This window comes from Rhinopithecus roxellana, chromosome 12, assembly GCF_007565055.1.
Source record: "Rhinopithecus roxellana isolate Shanxi Qingling chromosome 12, ASM756505v1, whole genome shotgun sequence".
NCBI lineage: Eukaryota > Metazoa > Chordata > Mammalia > Primates > Cercopithecidae > Rhinopithecus > Rhinopithecus roxellana.
Window position 1 is genome coordinate 131,382,967 of NC_044560.1, and position 16,717 is coordinate 131,399,683.

At 50.6% G+C, this 16,717-nt stretch overlaps 1 protein-coding gene across 1 annotated transcript in view; it reads left to right on the top strand.

Annotated features, from left to right (window-relative positions):
* The first annotated feature begins 4,895 nt into the window (after positions 1-4,895).
* LOC104676181 (cytochrome P450 2F5) overlaps positions 4,896-16,717 on the top strand; it is a 33,675-nt gene continuing 21,853 nt past the window's right edge. Inside the window, 5 exon segments of the mRNA XM_010380947.2 lie at positions 4,896-5,066; positions 5,163-5,299; positions 5,301-5,323; positions 9,376-9,525; positions 16,286-16,446. Of these exon segments, the coding sequence (XP_010379249.2) occupies positions 4,896-5,066; positions 5,163-5,299; positions 5,301-5,323; positions 9,376-9,525; positions 16,286-16,446 (642 nt within the window).

Genomic DNA, 16,717 nt, shown 5'->3' on the forward strand with positions numbered 1-16,717 from the left:
TGCTATCACACGGCCAAGCAAAATAATCTGACATTGCTCTTCTCTCAACCTTCCATTGGCCAAACCCAAAAATTTTTTTAATGTAGAGGTGAAGGGAGCATGGGTGGTACAGCTGATAGAGGCCACCCTTCTAAAAGACAGGTCAGTCGGGCACGGTGGCTCAAGCCTGTAATCCCAGCACTTTGGGAGGCTAAGACGGGCGGATCACAAGGTCAGGAGATCGAGACCATCCTGGCTAACACGGTGAAACCCCGTCTCTACTAAAAAATACAAAAAACTAGCCGGGCGAGGTGGCGGGGTGCCTGTAGTCCCAGCTACTGGGGAGACTGAGGCAAGAGAATGGCGTGAACCCAGGAGGTGGAGCTTGCAGTGAGCTGAGATCCGGCCACTGCACCCCAGCCTGGGCAACAGAGCGAGACTCCATCTCAAAAAAAAAAAAAGACAGGCCATGGTGGAGAGTGGAGATGGTAGGGCAAATAGAATACCCACCCACCTCGGCCTCCCAAAGTGCTGGGATTACAAGCATGAGCCACCACGCCCGGCCTCATTATGCCCCTCTTAACCAAGTTCTAGGGTAAGGGAAAAATTGCTTACAGGATTGGTGTGGATCCAACACTGCACCCTCCCTTTAGAAGTAGGGGGTAGGCCGGGCACGGTGGCTCAAGCCTGTAATCCCAGCACTTTGGGAGGCCGAGATGGGCGGATCACAAGGTCAGGAGATCGAGACCATCCTGGCTAACCCGGTGAAACCCCGTCTCTACTAAAAAATATAAAAAACTAGCCGGGCGAGGTGGCAGGCGCTTGTAGTCCCAGCTACTCGGGAGGCTGAGGCAGGAGAATGGCGTAAACCCGGGAGGCGGAGCTTGCAGTGAGCTGAGATCCGGCCACTGCACTCCAGCCTGGGTGACAGAGCGAGACTCCGTCTCAGAAAAAAAAAAAATTAAAAAAAAAAAAAAAAAAAGAAGTAGGGGGTAGATGCCAAGGGAAACTGGAGCTATATAATCCCATCATCAAGCAAGCCTTCAGCCCTCTTCCAGGACCTGCCCCAACCGGCCTTTCCAGAACTGAAACAACAGCATGGGCGCCAACTCCATCCCACCATATGCCTGGGACCTAGGGTGTCAAATTCCCCAGGACCTCCAAACACTTCCTCCTCTGCCCCTCTGGGAACAGCAATCCTGGTGCACACCCACGAACCTGTGTGGGTACCCACACCTCCACCTGACCTCCCAGACCCTTGACCTCGGGGGCTCTCCACCCAGCCTAGCCCCTGGCACCAGAGCCCTGGCCCAGCTCAATATGCCCTTGTGATCTGGCCAGGAGGTGGGTACCTAGGGCCAGTTTCTTTTTTTTTCTTTTTGAGACCCAGTCTCACTCTGTTGCCCAGGCTGGAGTGCAGTGGCATGATCTCAGCTCACTACAACCTCCTCCTCCCGGGTTCAAGCGATTCTAGTGCCTTAGCCTCCTGAGTAGCTGGGACTACAGGGAGTGAAAACATCACACAACCACTTTGGAAGCGAGTTTGGAAGTTTCTTATAAATATACACTTATCGTAGGACCCAGCAGTCACACTCACAGATATATCCAGATACATGAAACATAGATCCCCATGAAGACATATGCATATACACCAAGAATAATACATATTATTATTTATAATAGCCAGACCTTGGAAACAATCCATATTTCCATCAACTGGTGAAAAGCAAATTGTGTCACATCCATATGCAGTGACATGCTTCTCCATAATGAATAGGAATGAGCTTCTGATGTATGTAACACATGGTTGACTCTCAAAAGCATTACATATGCTTCCCAGAAGCAGCCTTAGCATACAGAAGAAATGCTGTGTATTTTCTTTTTTTTTTTTTTTTTTTTGAGATGGAGTCTCGCTCTGTCGCCCAGGCTAGAGTGCAGTGGCACAATCTTGGCTCACTACAACCTCTACCATGCCCGGTTAATTTTTGTATTATTAGTAGAGACAGGGTTTCACCATGTTGGCCAGGCTGTTCTCGAACTCCTGACCTCAGGTGATCCACCCACCTCGGCCTCTCAAAGTACTGGGATTACAGGCATGAGTCACCATGCCCAGCCTACTGGGTCCATTTCTAAGGCAGGAGCCAAGAGTAGACATGGCTGGTGGGGTGCTCAGGAGGGCAGCAAGAGGGCTGTTTATGAGCCGGTGGTGGGAGAGAGACTGTCATTCTAGTCTGAGAAACTTTTTCCGTGTGGCTTCCAGCTCTGTCCTTCTCCTAAACACTCCTTCAACCTCAGCCTGGCTTCAGTCCCACCAAGTGCAGTCTGACTCGTGGAGACATGAGAGACAGAGAGAGTGAGAGACCGGAGAGATCAGGAGAGAGTGACTGAGAAGGACTTACAGGGAGATCAGGGAGAGATGCAGAGAGAAGGAGAAAGCCCAGAGAGCATGAGAAATAAAGACCCAGAGACACTGAGGGAGAGAGAGACAGAGACACAGAGACACAAAAAGATTCAGAGGCAGAGACTGTAGAGGCAGAAGCAAAGCAAGACACAGAGCATTTCAGAGACCCATGGCAAGAGACAGGGAACCGCAAGAGCTATGAAAAAATAGGCTTCCAGAGAAAGAGATAACTCCAGCTCCAGAGGGAAAGGGACTTGGCCAGGGCCACTCAGCCCATCAGTGGCAGAACTGGACTTGAACCCAGAGAAAGAGATCCAAGCCCCAAACACCAAAGGGACCCAGCCCCTATCCCTGGCCCATTTCTTTGCCATAGCCCCACTACTACCCCATTCTCCCTACCCCAAAACCAGGCCCAGGGCCCGAATGGCAAAAAAAAAAAAAAAGGAAAAAGCTTTGCCCCATCCCAGGAGGGCCCCCAGGCATGGCTCCCTCCCAGGCACCTTTCCAGCTGGCTGTGAGCTCTAGGACCGCAGGAAAGGTATGGCAGGATGATGGGAGGGATTTAAAGTTCACAGCGAAAACAAGAAAAGGGGGGTTAAGGAGGAGGGTGTGGGAAGAAACAAGAACAACCTCTGCCCACCACCCCCCAAGCACACCCAGAGCTGCAGGGTCTAGCGCAGCCCAATCAGTGTCTCCTGCAGCTCAGCAGGTAAGGTGACAGACGCAGAGGAGGAGAGGGTGGCTGCCAAGAGAGGCTGGGTCGCCACCTCCAATCTCTGTCTCTGAGACTGGCCAGGAATCTCTTTTGCTGTCTCCTCAGAGAGCTCTCACATCCCTGTTCTGAGCACCGGGATCTCTGTACTGGCGCTTCACCCAGCGGGTGGCATCTTTCTCTGCAATGCGACTCCATGGTTGGCAACACTTGATTCTTCCCTGTCACTGTTTCTGCCTGGGCCCTTCCTCTCTGTCTCAGTCTCTCTGTTTTTTTGTTTGTTTGTTTGTTTGTTTTGTTTGTTTTTTTTGAGGCGGGAGTACAGTGGCTCAATCTTGGCTCACTGCAACCTCCACCTCCTGGGTTTAAGCGATTCTCCTGCCTCAGCCTCCGGAGTCGCTGGGATTACAGGCACCTGCCACCACGCCCGACTAATTTTTGTGTTTTTAGTAGAGACAGGGTTTCACCATGTTGGCCAGGCTGGTCTTGAACTCCTGACCTCAGGCAATCCACCTGCCTCGGCGTCCCAAAGTGCGGGGATTACAGGTGTGAGCCACCGTCCCCAGCCTCAGTCTCTCTTGATCTGCCCTTTGCAGTCTACCTGTGTCTTTGTGTGGCTCTAACATTCCCTGCCTCTCTTATTCTCTCTCTCTCTCTCGCTCACTCTCTCTCTCTCTCTCTCTCTCTCCATCTCTCTGTGGCTCTGTCTTTGTGTATCTCTGTCTCTGTCATTCTCTTCTCCCTCAATCTCTGTCTCTTTTCTCTGGCTCTCTCACCCTTTTTCTCTCTATCCTTCCATGTCCATCTCTGTCTCTCAGTCAGTGTCCATCTCGCTGTCTCTCCACTCAATCTCTCTTGTCTTTCTCTAGCTCTGTGTCTGTCTAGTTCTGTCTCTTTCTTCCTCCGGTCTGTGTCAGCCTCTCTCTTTCTGTGATGTGCTCTCTGTCTGGCTCTCCCTATCTCTATGTTTGTCTGTCTCTGTCCCTGTGTGTCTTTATCACTCTTTATCACTGTCTCTGTATGAGAATCAGTCTCTTGACAGACAGGGAATGATAGGTAGGTAGATAGGTAGATAGATAGATAGATAGATAGATAGATAGATAGATAGATAGATAGACAGATAGACAATAGATAATAGATAGATCATAGATATGTACATGATACATAGATAGATGATACATAGAAGATAGATGATAGATAGTAGATGATGGATGATAGATAGACAGATAATAGATCGATGACAGGTAGATGATAGAAGAATAGGTAGATGATAGACAGATGATGAGAGATAGATAATAGATGATAGATAGGTGAATGGATAGATAGATAGATGATGGATGGATGATAGCTAATAGGAGATAGATAGATAGATAGATAGATAGATAGATAGATAGATAGATAGATAGATAGATCGAGATGGGTGATAGATAGATGGCTGATAGGTAGACAGACATCTGTACATATGTAGATCGCTCACTGATTTTTTGTCTCTCTCATTATCTTTATGCATATCTCTCGACCTCTCTTAGTCTCTGTTCCTCTATCCCTTGTCTCTCTCCATTTCTGTCTCTGTGTTTCTGTCTCATTATCTGTCTGTATGTTGACTATCTCTGCCTCTTTCCTCCTTTCTCCCTCCCTTCCCCAACCCCTGGCCTCTCCCTGTCTCCTTCTCTCCATCTGCCTTCATTTCCAGGGCCTAGGGAAGGCAAGCCCCAGTGGAGATCAGGAAAGGGGGGATCCCACCCTCTCCTCAGCGATGTCCTCTCCCACTTTGCCCTCCAGACGCCAGCAGCTGCCTGCACCATGGACAGCATAAGCACAGACATCTTACTCCTGCTCCTGGTTCTCATCTGTCTGCTCCCGACCCCAAGCTCAAGAGATAAGGGAAAGCTGCCTCCAGGACCCAGACCCCTCCCACTCCTGGGAAACCTGCTGCTGCTTCATTCCCAAAACATGCTGACTTCTCTCACTAAGGTGCAAGGCCCTTAGCTTGGGTGATAGTGGAAGGATCAGGAGGAGGGGGTCCCATGGCCACAGGAACCCCTGTAACTTCTGTCTTCCTATCCCTAGCTGAGCAAGGAGTATGGCTCTGTATACACAGTGCACCTGGGATCCAGGCGGGTGGTGGTCCTCAGCGGGTACCTAGCCATGAAGGAGGCCCTGGTGGACCAGGGAGAGGAGTTTAGTGGCCACGGTGACTACCCTGTCTTTCAACTTTACCAAGGGCAATGGTAAGCCTCGTCCTTGTCTCCTCTACTCTGGGCCTTTTCCATATTGAGGGAGGGGGTGAGGGTGGAGACTGTCATCTCAATCTTGTTGACACTCAGGGCTGCTGAGATCACTGATGACACCAAATGCAATGCAGCGAGGTAGTGTTGGTCTACAGTGAAGTCTGTCCCACCTTCCCCACCTCCAGATCCCACCACTGTCCTGAATTCCACTCTTTATCTATTTATTTATTTATCTATCTATCTATTTATTTTTCAGACAGAGTCTCATTCTGTTGCCCAGGCTGCAGTGCAGTGGCATGATCTCGGCTCACTGCAACCTCCACCTCCCAGGTTCAAGCGATTCTCCTGCCTGAGTAGCTGGAATTACAGGCATGCATCACTACACCCAGCTGATTTTTGTATTTTTAGTAGAGACTGGGTTTCATCATGCTGGCCAGGCTGGTCTTGAACTCCTGACCTTGTGATCTGCCCTCCTCAGCCTCCCAAAGTGCTGGGATTACAGGTGTGAGCCACTGCGCCCAGCCCCAAACTTTATTTTAAACACAAATCTCGGCCGGGCGCGGTGGCTCAAGCCTGTAATCCCAGCACTTTGGGAGGCCGAGACGGGCGGATCACGAGGTCAGGAGATCGAGACCATCCCGGCTAACACGGTGAAACCCCGTCTCTACTAAAAAATACAAAAAACTAGCCGGGCGAGGTGGCGGGCGCCTGTAGTCCCAGCTACTCGGGAGGCTGAGGCAGGAGAATGGCGTAAACCCGGGAGGCGGAGCTTGCAGTGAGCTGAGATCCGGCCACTGTACTCCAGCCTGGGCGACAGAGCAAGACTCCGTCTCAAAAAAAAAAAAAAAAAAAAAAAAAAAAAAAAAAAAAAAAAAACAAATCTCTGTTCAAAGGAAGCTATGTGACAAGACCCAATAAATGGTGGAAGGAAGGAGGGACCAACAGAAGGAAGGAGGAAGAAAGGAAAAAAGGAAAGAAGGAAGGAGGGAGGGGAGGGAGAGAGAGAGGAATGGAGGGAAGGAGGGAGAGAGAGAGTGAAGGAGGAGAGGGAGAGAGGGAGGGAGGGAAGGAGGGAGGGAGGAAGGGAAGGAGGGAGGGAGGGGAGGGAGAGAGGGAGGGAGGGAAGGAAGGAGAGAGGGAGGGAGAGAGGTAGGGATGTGAGGAGATGGAGGGAGGGAAAGGAAGGAGAGAGGGAGGGAGGGAGTGAGGGAAGGAATGAGAGAGGGAGGGAGAGAGGGAGGGATGGGAGGGAGAGAGGGGGGAGGGAAGGAAGGAGAGAGGGAGGGAGAGAGGGAGGGAGGGAGGAAGGAGAGAGGGAGGGAGGGAGGGAGGGAAGGAGGGAGAGAGGGAGGGAGGGAAGGAAGGAGAGAGGGAGGGAGGGAGGGAGGGAAGGAGGGAGAGAGGGAGGGAGGGAAGGAGGGAGAGAGGGAGGAGGGAAGGAGGAGGGAAGGAGGGAGGGAGGGGAGAGAGAGAGGGAGGGAGGGAGGGAAGGAGGGAGAGAGGAAGGGAGGGGAGGGAGAGAGGGAGGGAGGGAAGGAGGGAGGAGAGGAGGGAGAGAGGGAGGGAAGGAGGGAGAGAGGGAGGGAAGGAGGGAGAGAGGGAGGGAGGGAAGGGAGAGAGGGAGGGAGGGGAGGGAGAGAGGGAGGGAGGGAAGGAGGGAAGGAGGGAGGGAGAGGAGGGAGAGAGGGAAGGAGGGAAGGGAGAGAGGGAGGGAGGGAGGGAGAGGGAAGGAAGCCATCATGATTGGAAAGGGGATTCTGGAGACCTGCATCCTGGACTATTCTCTCCTCACCTCCAAAGAATGCCTAGGGCTCTCCCTGGCTCCTGCATTAGATGGGTCCCAGGATTTGAAATCAGAGAGCTCTGGCACAATATTACAATACTGTGTATTAGGTACACGTTCCATCCTTCATGCTCCCTTCCCTGGCTTCATCTGATGACCTTACCTGTCCAGGTACACCAGATGCAAGAAGGTAGAGACAACAGGGTGCTTGAGAAAGTCACCTTGCTACTTTTGCACAGAAAACATCTAGAAGGGTACATCGTTTGTTACCAAAAATAGCCACCACCTAGTTATTCAATACACAGCACAGAGGGTAGCAGCAGGGTTCTGCCACTCACTAGCTGTGTATCCCTGTGCCAGAGGCCTCCCTTCTCTGCCCCTCAGTCGGCTACCATGAGAAAATTATAATAGCATTGACTCCATGTTATGAGGAGTCAATGAGATAATGCATAAAAATGCAAGCAATACACCATAGTCTTTTTTATTCTTCTTCTTTAGTATCTAATTATCTGCTAGGTCCAGAGGAACCAGAGATAAACACATCTGAGACTTTATCCTATAGAGGTCCCAGACCAGTGGAAGACACAGGCATCACCAACCAGATTGTCCATCCCAGAGTCGTCCAGGCTGGGATGGGGGAAGCCTGGGGAGCTATGGAAACCCTAAGGAAGCACTTGGCCCAGCCTAGAAGGGAGGAGCCAGAGAAGGCTTCCTGGAAGAGGGGACCTCTAAGCTAAAACCTAAAGAATGAAGATGAGTATTCAGGAGAATGCAGGGCGTGAAAGTGCTCTGGGAAGGACCAGCCTGTGCAAAGATTCTGGGTCCAGGGAGAGAACAGACAGGGTCTGTTTTGTTCCTGGATGAATTCCCAGTGTCCTAGTGCTTATTTTTTTGCCTATCTCTCTTATTCGTGCATTTAATAATCAATAAGCAGGCCGGGCACGGTGGCTCACACCTGTAATCCCAGCACTTCGGGAGGCCGAGGCGAGTGGATAACCTGAGGTCAAGAGTTCAGTACCAACCTGGCCAACATGGTGAAACCTCGTCTCTATTAAAAATACAAAAATTAGGCCGGCGCGGTGGCTCAAGCCTGTAATCCCAGCGCTTTGGGAGGCCGAGACGGGCGGATCACGAGGTCAGGAGATCGAGACCATCCTGGCTAACATGGTGAAACCCCGTCTCTACTAAAAAATACAAAAAACTAGCCGGGCAAGGTGGCGGGCGCCTGTAGTCCCAGCTACTCAGGAGGCTGAGGCAGGAGAATGGCGTAAACCCGGGAGGCGGAGCTTGCAGTGAGCTGAGATCCGGCCACTGCACTCCAGTCTGGGTGACAGAGCGAGACTCCGTCTCAAAAAAAAAAAAAATACAAAAATTAGAACAGGCATGACAGCTCATGCCTGTAATCCCAGTACTTTGGGAGACCGAGGCAGGTGGATCACAAGATCAAAAGATCGAGACCATCCTGGCCAACATGGTGAAACCATATGTCTACTAAAAATACAAAAGTTAGCTGGGCATGGTGGTGCACACCTGTAATCCCAGCTACTTGGGAGGCTGAGGCAGGAGAATTGCTTGAACCTAAGAGGCCGAGGTTGCAGTGAGTTGAGATCACACCACTGCACTCCAACCTGGCGACAGAGTGAGACTCCGTTCCAAAAAATAAATTAATTAATAAATATTAAAATATATATATATATATATATATATATTTTTTTTTTTTAAGCTGGGCATAGTGGTGCACGTCTGTAATCTCAGCTAGTCAGGAGACTGAGGCAGGAGAATCACCTGAACCCAGGAGGTGGAGGGTGCAGTGAGCCGAGATGATGTCCCTGCACTCCAGCCTGGGTGACAGAGCAAGACTCTGTTGCAAATAATAATAATAATCAATAAGCAATCACCAGCACCTCCTGTGTGACACCCTCTGCACTGGACAATGCTAAGGACACAGTGGTGACCAAGACTTCACAGTTCTGCCTTCACAGTTCTGTGAAGGAGACGGCCCCATCACCAGACAGTAACAGCCCAGAGTGATCAGGTTCTTAATGGGGAAACAGAGGCAGAGTGACAGGACCGTGGTGAGGGAAGCCCACGGTCCTATGGAAGCTTGAAGGAGATCCCTAACTTGGAGGGTCCAGGAGGGCTTACTGGAAGGAGCCAGGGAGATTCCAAACTCCGTCCTTCTCCCAGCGAACACCAGAAAAGGGGACCTGGATGGCAGTGGCCTCAGGATGAGTTCCCGGTTAAGCTGGCCCCGTCCTCTTCTCCCTAGGCATCGCCTTCTCCAATGGGGATCGATGGAAGGTCCTGAGACGGTTCTCTATCCAGATTCTACGGAATTTCGGGATGGGGAAGAGAAGCATTGAGGAGCGGATCCTAGAGGAGGGCAGCTTCCTGCTGGCAGAGCTGCGGAAAACTGAAGGCCGGGAATTTTTTTTTTTTAAACAGGCTGGAGTGCAGTGGCACGATCTTGGCTCACTGCAGCCTTGACCTTCTGGGCTTAAACCATCCTCCTACCTCAACCTCTCGAATAGCTGGTACTTCAGGTGTGCTCCACCACACCCAGCTTATTTTTAAATTTTTTGTAGAGACGGTCTCACTGGTCTCATTGAGCCCAGGCCGATCTCAAACTCCTGTGCTCAAATGATCCTCTTGCCTCAGCCTCCCAAAGTGCTGGAACTACAGGCATGCACCACCATGCCTGGCCAGGCCTTTGAATCCAGTCCATCCTCATAATTCACATCCATTCTATTTTTTTTTTCTTTTTTTTTTTTTTTTTGAGACAGAGTCTCGCTCCATTGCCCAGGCTGGAGTGCAGTGGTGTGATCTCAGCTCATTGCAACCTCTGCCTCCCGGGTTCAAGTGATTCTCTTGCCTCAGCCTCCCAAGTAGCTGGGATTACAGGCGTCCATCACACCTGGCTAATTTTTGTATTTTTAGTAGAGATGGGAGTCTTGCCATGTTGGCCAGCCTCGTCTTGAACTCCTGACCTCAGGTGATCCACCTGCCTCGGCCTCCCAAAGTGTTGGGATTACAGGCATGAGCCACCGTGCCCTGCCCTCTCTGTGGTATTCTGAGCCCAGCTGCTGTAACTGTGGTGGATGATGACGATGATGTTCTTGGGAACACACCTTGTGTGTGGATCTGTGCTAAGCACATTTTCACACGTAAGCCCCTAAACCTCAGAACAATCCATTTTGCAGAGGAGGAAACGGAGACAGAGATTAAGCAAGTACCTTGAAGCAACAGAGCTAGTAAGTAGAAGGGCTAAGGTTAAATTTATGTCTAACACCAAAGTCCAGTCAACACCCGAATGCCCATTTATTGAGCACTTACTGGATATTACTGGACATTATGCTAAACTCTTGACGTATGTGAATCCGTTTCACCGTCCAGTAATCCTAGGAAGTGGGTGTTGTTACAGGGGAGGGAGCTGAGGCCCAGAAAGGTTATATCACATGCCCAAGAAGTGGCAGAGCTGGGATATTTATATCCAGGTTAAAACTGCTTACCCATGGGGAAAAAAAAGTTAATAAAAATATTCAGGCCAGGTATGGTGGCTCACGCCTGTAATCCCAACACTTTGGGAGGCCAAGGCAGGAGGATTGCTTGAGCCCAGGAGTTTGAGAGCAGCCTGGGCAACAAAGTAAGACCCTGGTCTCTATAAAAACTTAAAAATTAGCTGGGCATAGTGGCATGCACCTGTTGTCCCAGCAACATGGGAGGCTGAGGCAGGAGGATTGCTTGGAGCCCAGGAGGTTAAGGCTGCAGTGAGCTATGATCATGCCACTGCACTCCAGCCTGAGTGACACAGCAAGACTCCATCCTCAAAAAAAAAAAAAAAAAAAATCAGCATTGACATGATGCCTACATATGCCAACACTGTTCCAGCACTTTGTGTAAACTGCCTCCTTGAAAAATATCACCCAAATCTAGGAAGTAGTTCCTATTATCAGCCTCATTTTACAGGAGATGAAATTGAGGCAAAGAATGCTAAACAGCCCTCTTCGCTGATCTCCAAATCATAGTGGCTTTGAGCAAAAAATAATAATAATGTGGGCCAGGCATGGTGACTCACGCCTGTAATCCCAGCACTTTGAGAAGCCAAGGCAGGAGGATCACGTGAAGCCAGGAGTTCAAGACCAGCCTGGGCAACACAGTGGGACCTCATCTCTACACAAACTTTTTTTTTTTTTTGAGAGAGAGTTTTGCTCTTGTTGCCCAGGCGGGAGTGCAGTGGCACCAGCTAGGCTCACTGCAACTTCCGCTCCCCAGGTTCAAGCGATTCTCCTGCCTCAGCCTCCTGAGTAGCTGGGATTACGGGTGCATGCCACCATGCCTGGCTAATTTTTTACAAAAACTTTTTTTTTTTGAGACGGAGCCTTGCTGTGTCTCCCAGACTGGAGTGCAGTGGCATGATCTCGGCTCACTGCAAGCTCCACCTCCCGGGTTCACACCATTCTCCTGCCTCAGCCTCCCGAGTAGCTGGGACTACAGGCGCCCGCCACCACGCCCGGCTAATTTTTTGTATTTTTAGTAGAGACAGGGTTTCACTGTGTTAGCCAGAATGGTCTCGATCTCCTGACCTCATGATCCACCCGCCTCGGCCTCCCAAAATGCTGGGATTACACGCGTGAGCCACCACGCCCGGCCACAAAAACCAGATTAGCCTGGTGTACGGCCAGGCACGGTGGCTCATGCCTGTAATCCTAGCACTTTGGGAGGCCAAGGCAGGTGGATCACGAGGTCAAGAGATCAAGACCATCCTGGCCAACATGGTGAAGCCCCATCTCTACTACAAATACAAAAATTAGCTGGGCATGATGGTGGGCACCTGTAGTCCCAGCTACTTGGGAGGAGGAGGCAGGAGAATCACTTGAACCCCGGAGGTGGAGGCTGCAGTGAGCCGAGATCATGCCACTGCACTCCAGCCTGGAGACACAGCAAGACTCCATCCCAAAAAACAAACAAACAAAAAGATTGGTCAGGTGTGGTGGCATGCACCTGTAGTCCCAGCTGCTTGGGAGGCTGAGGCAGGAGGATCGTCTGAGCCCAGGAGTTGGAGGCTACAGAGGCTATGATCAGGCCACAACACTCCAGCCTGGGTGACAGAGCAAGGCCCTATCTCTTAAAAAATAATAATAATAATAATAATAATAATAATAATAATAATAATGTGGCAAGTGATACTGAAGGGATTAAATGACATGATATAAGTAAATAATAATAATTGCCTGTATTCGTTTCTTATTGCTGTTGTAACAGATTACCGCAAATTTAACACCTTAAAACAATGCAAATTTAGTCTGTCATAGTTCTAGAGGTCCAAATTCTTTTTTTTTTTTTTTTTTTTTTTGAGACGGAGTCTCGCTCTGTCGCCCAGGCTGGAGTGCAGTGGCCGGATCTCAGCTCACTGCAAGCTCCGCCTCCCGGGTTTACGCCATTCTCCTGCCTCAGCCTCCCGAGTAGCTGGGACTACAGGCGCCCGCCACCTCGCCCGGCTAGTTTTTTAGTATTTTTTAGTAGAGACAGGGTTTCACCGTGTTAGCCAGGATGGTCTCGATCTCCTGACCTCGTGATCCACCTGTCTCGGCCTCCCAAAGTGCTGGGATTACAGGCTTGAGCCACCGCGCCCAGCCTAGAGGTCCAAATTCTTTTTTTTTTTTTTTTTTTTTTTTTTTTTGTGAGACGGAGTCTGGCTCTGTCGCCCAGGCTGGAGTGCGGTGGCCGGATCTCAGCTCACTGCAAGCTCCGCCTCCCAGGTTCACGCCATTCTCCTGCCTCCGCCTCCCAAGTAGCTGGGACTACAGGCGCCCGCCTCGTCGCCCGGCTAGTTTTTTGTATTCTTTAGTAGAGACGGGGTTTCACCGTATTAGCCAGGATGGTCTCGATCTCCTGACCTTGTGATCCGCCCGTCTCGGCCTCCCAAAGTGCTGGGATTACAGGCTTGAGCCACCGCGCCCGGCCTAGAGGTCCAAATTCTAAAGCGGGTCAGTAGGGCTGCTTTCCTTTTAGAATATTTAGGGGATATTTCATTTCTTTTTGTTTGTTTGTTTTGTTTTTCTAGATGGAGTCTCACACAGTTGCCCAGGCTGGAGTGCTGTGGCGCAATCTCGGTTCGCTGCAAGCTCCACCTCCCAGGTTCACGCCGTTCTCCGGCCTCACCTTCCTGAGTAGCTGGGACTACAGGTGCCTGCCACCATGCCCAGCTAATTTTTTTTTTTTTTTTTTTTTTTTGTACTTTTAGTAGAGACAGGGTTTCACCGTGTTAGCCATAATGGTCTCGATCTCCTGACCTCGTGATCTGCCCACCTCGACCTCCCAAAGTGCTGGGATTACAGGCATGAGTCACAGCATTTTTTTTTTTTTTTTTTTTTTTTTTTTTTTTTTTTTTTTTTTGAGACTGAGTCTGGCTCTGTCGCCCAGGCTGGAGCGCAGTGGCCGGATCTCAGCTCACTGCAAGCTCCGCCTCCCAGGTTTAGGCCATTCTCCTGCCTCAGCCTCCCGAGTAGCTGGGACTACAGGCGTCCGCCACCTCGCCCGGCTAGTTTTTTGTATTTTTTTAGTAGAGACGGGGTTTCACCGTGTTAGCCAGGATGGTCTCGATCTCCTGACCTCGTGATCCGCCCGTCTCGGCCTCCCAAAGTGCTGGGATTACAGGCTTGAGCCACCACGCCCGGCCTACAGCATTATTTTTTTAGAGGGAGTCTCGCTCTTGTTGCCCAGGCTAGAGTGCAGTGGTGCAATCTCAGCTCACTGCAACCTCCACCTCCCAGGGATTCAAGCGATTCTCCTGTCTCAGCCTCCCTAGTAGCTGGGATTACAGGTGTCCACCACCACGCCTGGCTAATTTTTGTATTTTCAGTAGAGATGGCGTTTCACCATGTTGGCCAGGCTGACCTCAAACCTCTGACCTCAGGTAATCCACCCACCTCGGCTCCCCAAAGTGCTAGGATTACAGGCGTGAGCCACCGTGCTTGGCCAGGGGAGAATTCATTTCTGCACCTTCTCTAGTTTCTAGAGGCTGCCTGTATCACTGGGCTTGTGGCCCCTTCCTCCATCTGCAAAGCCAAAAAAATAGCATTTTCAATCTCTCTGTCCTTCTATCACCACATCACCCATCACCTTTTCTTTTCCCTCCCTCCCTTCCTTTCTTTTTTTTTTTTGTTTTTTTTTTTGTTGTTGTTGTTGTTGTTTTTTTTCTTTTTCTTTTTCTTTTTTGCCAGGATCTCACTCTGGCACCCAGGCTGCAGTGCAGTGGCATAGTCTTGGCTCACTGCAGCCTCGACCTCCTGAGCTCAGCTGATTCTCCCACCTTAGCTTCCCAAGTAGCTGGGAATACAGGCATGTGCCACCACATTCAGCTCCTTCTTTTTAATTTTTTATAGAGAGGAAGTCTTGCTATGTTGCCCAGGCTAGTCTCAATCTCCTGGGCTCAAGCAATCCTCCTACCTCAGCCTCCCAATATATTCTGGGATTACAGGTGTGAGGCACCACACCCAGCCTACATTACCTTTACTTACTCAGTCCCTCCTGCCTCCCTCTAAAAAGGATCGCTGTGATTACATTAGGCCCAGCCAGATAGTCTAGAGTAAACTTCTCTTCTCAAAATCCTCAACTTAATCCCACCTGCAAAGTCCTTTTTACCACGTAAGGGAACGAATTCACAGGTTGTAAGGATAAGGACATGGACATCTTTGGGGGCCATCACAGCCTGCCACGACACCATGATCTGTAACAGCCTTGCACTGGGTCAGGCCCTTCACTGACTCCCAGTCACACACTCACTGACTCCTTATAGCAGCCCCATGACGAGAGAAGTGCCATCAGACCCATTTTACAGATGAGCAAACTGAGGATCAGAGAAAGGAAGTCAGTTTGCCAACTCACACCAAGACTAAGAGACCAATGAGGATTCAAACCACGTCCATCTAACTCCAGATCTGGTTTTCTGGGCTGTGCTATTGTGTCCTGGGTGCTGTGCTGAAATGTGTTGTTTCAGCCGGGCATGGTGGCTCACGCCTGTAATCCTAGCACTTTGGGAGGCCAAGGTGGTGGATCACTTGAGCTCGGGAATTCGAAACCAGCTTAAGCAACATGGTGAAACCCTGTCTCTACAAAAGATACAAAAACTGGGTCTGGCACAGTGGCTCATGTGTGTAATCTTAGCACTTTGGGAAGCCGAGGTGGGCGGATCACTTGAGGTCAGGAGTTCAAGACTAGCCTGGACAACATGGTGAAACTCCATCTCTACTAAAAATACAAAAAAAAAAAAAAAGAAAAAAAAAGAAAAATAGCTGGGTGTGATCTGAGCTCCTTGGGGGGCTGAGGCAGGAGAATCGCTTGAACCCGGGAGGCAGAGGTTGCAGTGAACCGAGATCGTGCCACTGCACTCCAGCATGGGCGACGCAGCGAGATTTCGTCTCAAAAAAACATAAAGAAAGAAATGTGCTGTTCGGTATTTACTATGGTCTGTTCAGCTGCTGGACGGCCAGATGCTAGGTGTTGTGTTGAGGTATTTCTGGGTGAGATCGTAGAGTCGTCAGGCGCTGCATGTGGTTTTGCGTTGTGTCATCTGCTGGCTGCCAACGTTGTTGCATTGCTGCATAGTGTGGCCTTTATTCTGCTGCCTTGATTGTATGTGTTGTGATGTCACATCGTGTGTTGGGTGCTGTCTGCTGGGTTGCTGGGTACTAGTGTGTGTTGTGTGGCAGGATTATGGAGCTGTATGCTGGCATTGTGTGTTGGTGTGTGGTTACCGTGTCTTGGGATGTTTCCGGGCTGGTTGTTAGGACACCGAGTGTCCTGTGTTGGCATCTACTGTGATCTCATTTGCTGGGTGTTCTGTTGCCCTGTGTTGTTGTGTTCCGTGATGCCTGATGACTACCTTGTGCTATGTTGCCTGCTGTGTGTTGTGTTGCCAAGAATAGCCGGTTCTGTGGTTGGTATTGTTGCTGTCCATGTGCTGCAGGAAGCTGTGGGTTCTGTGCTGTCTGTGGCACTGACCGATGCTTTTGGGGTGTTGTTAAGCAGCATGTTGTGACCATGTGCCTGTGTTCTGCACCGCAAGACACGTTGCCATGGTTGAGTCGGATGTTGTGTGCAAATTAATGGCGTTGCTGCATGAGGTCCGGTGTGCTGCACATCGCGTCTTCCTGATCCATTCCATTCCCCACCCTCAGGCGAGCCCTTTGACCCCACGTTTGTGCTGAGTCGCTTAGTGTCCAACATTATCTGTTCCGTGCTCTTCGGCAGCTGCTTCCACTACGATGATGAGCGTCTGCTCACCATTATCCGCCTTATCAATGACAGCTTGCAAATCATGAGCGGCCCCTGGGGCGAGGCGAGCCAACTGAGTCCAGCAGGGACGGGGTGTGGGTTCCGCAGGACCTAGGAATGGAGAGGAAACAGTGGGCGGGGAAAGGGCTGCGAATGGCTCTCCCAGGGCCCGCCCCCTCCCATCTGACCCCACCCAGAGTTACATGGCCACGCCCACTCCCCTCCACTGAGCATTTATGGCCCCCGTTCCCTCCTTCCCACTCGTACTCAGCCCTAACCCCAACCCCGGCCTCTCCAGAACCTGGCTATCTTTCGAGACCTGGTCCCTGCCTACC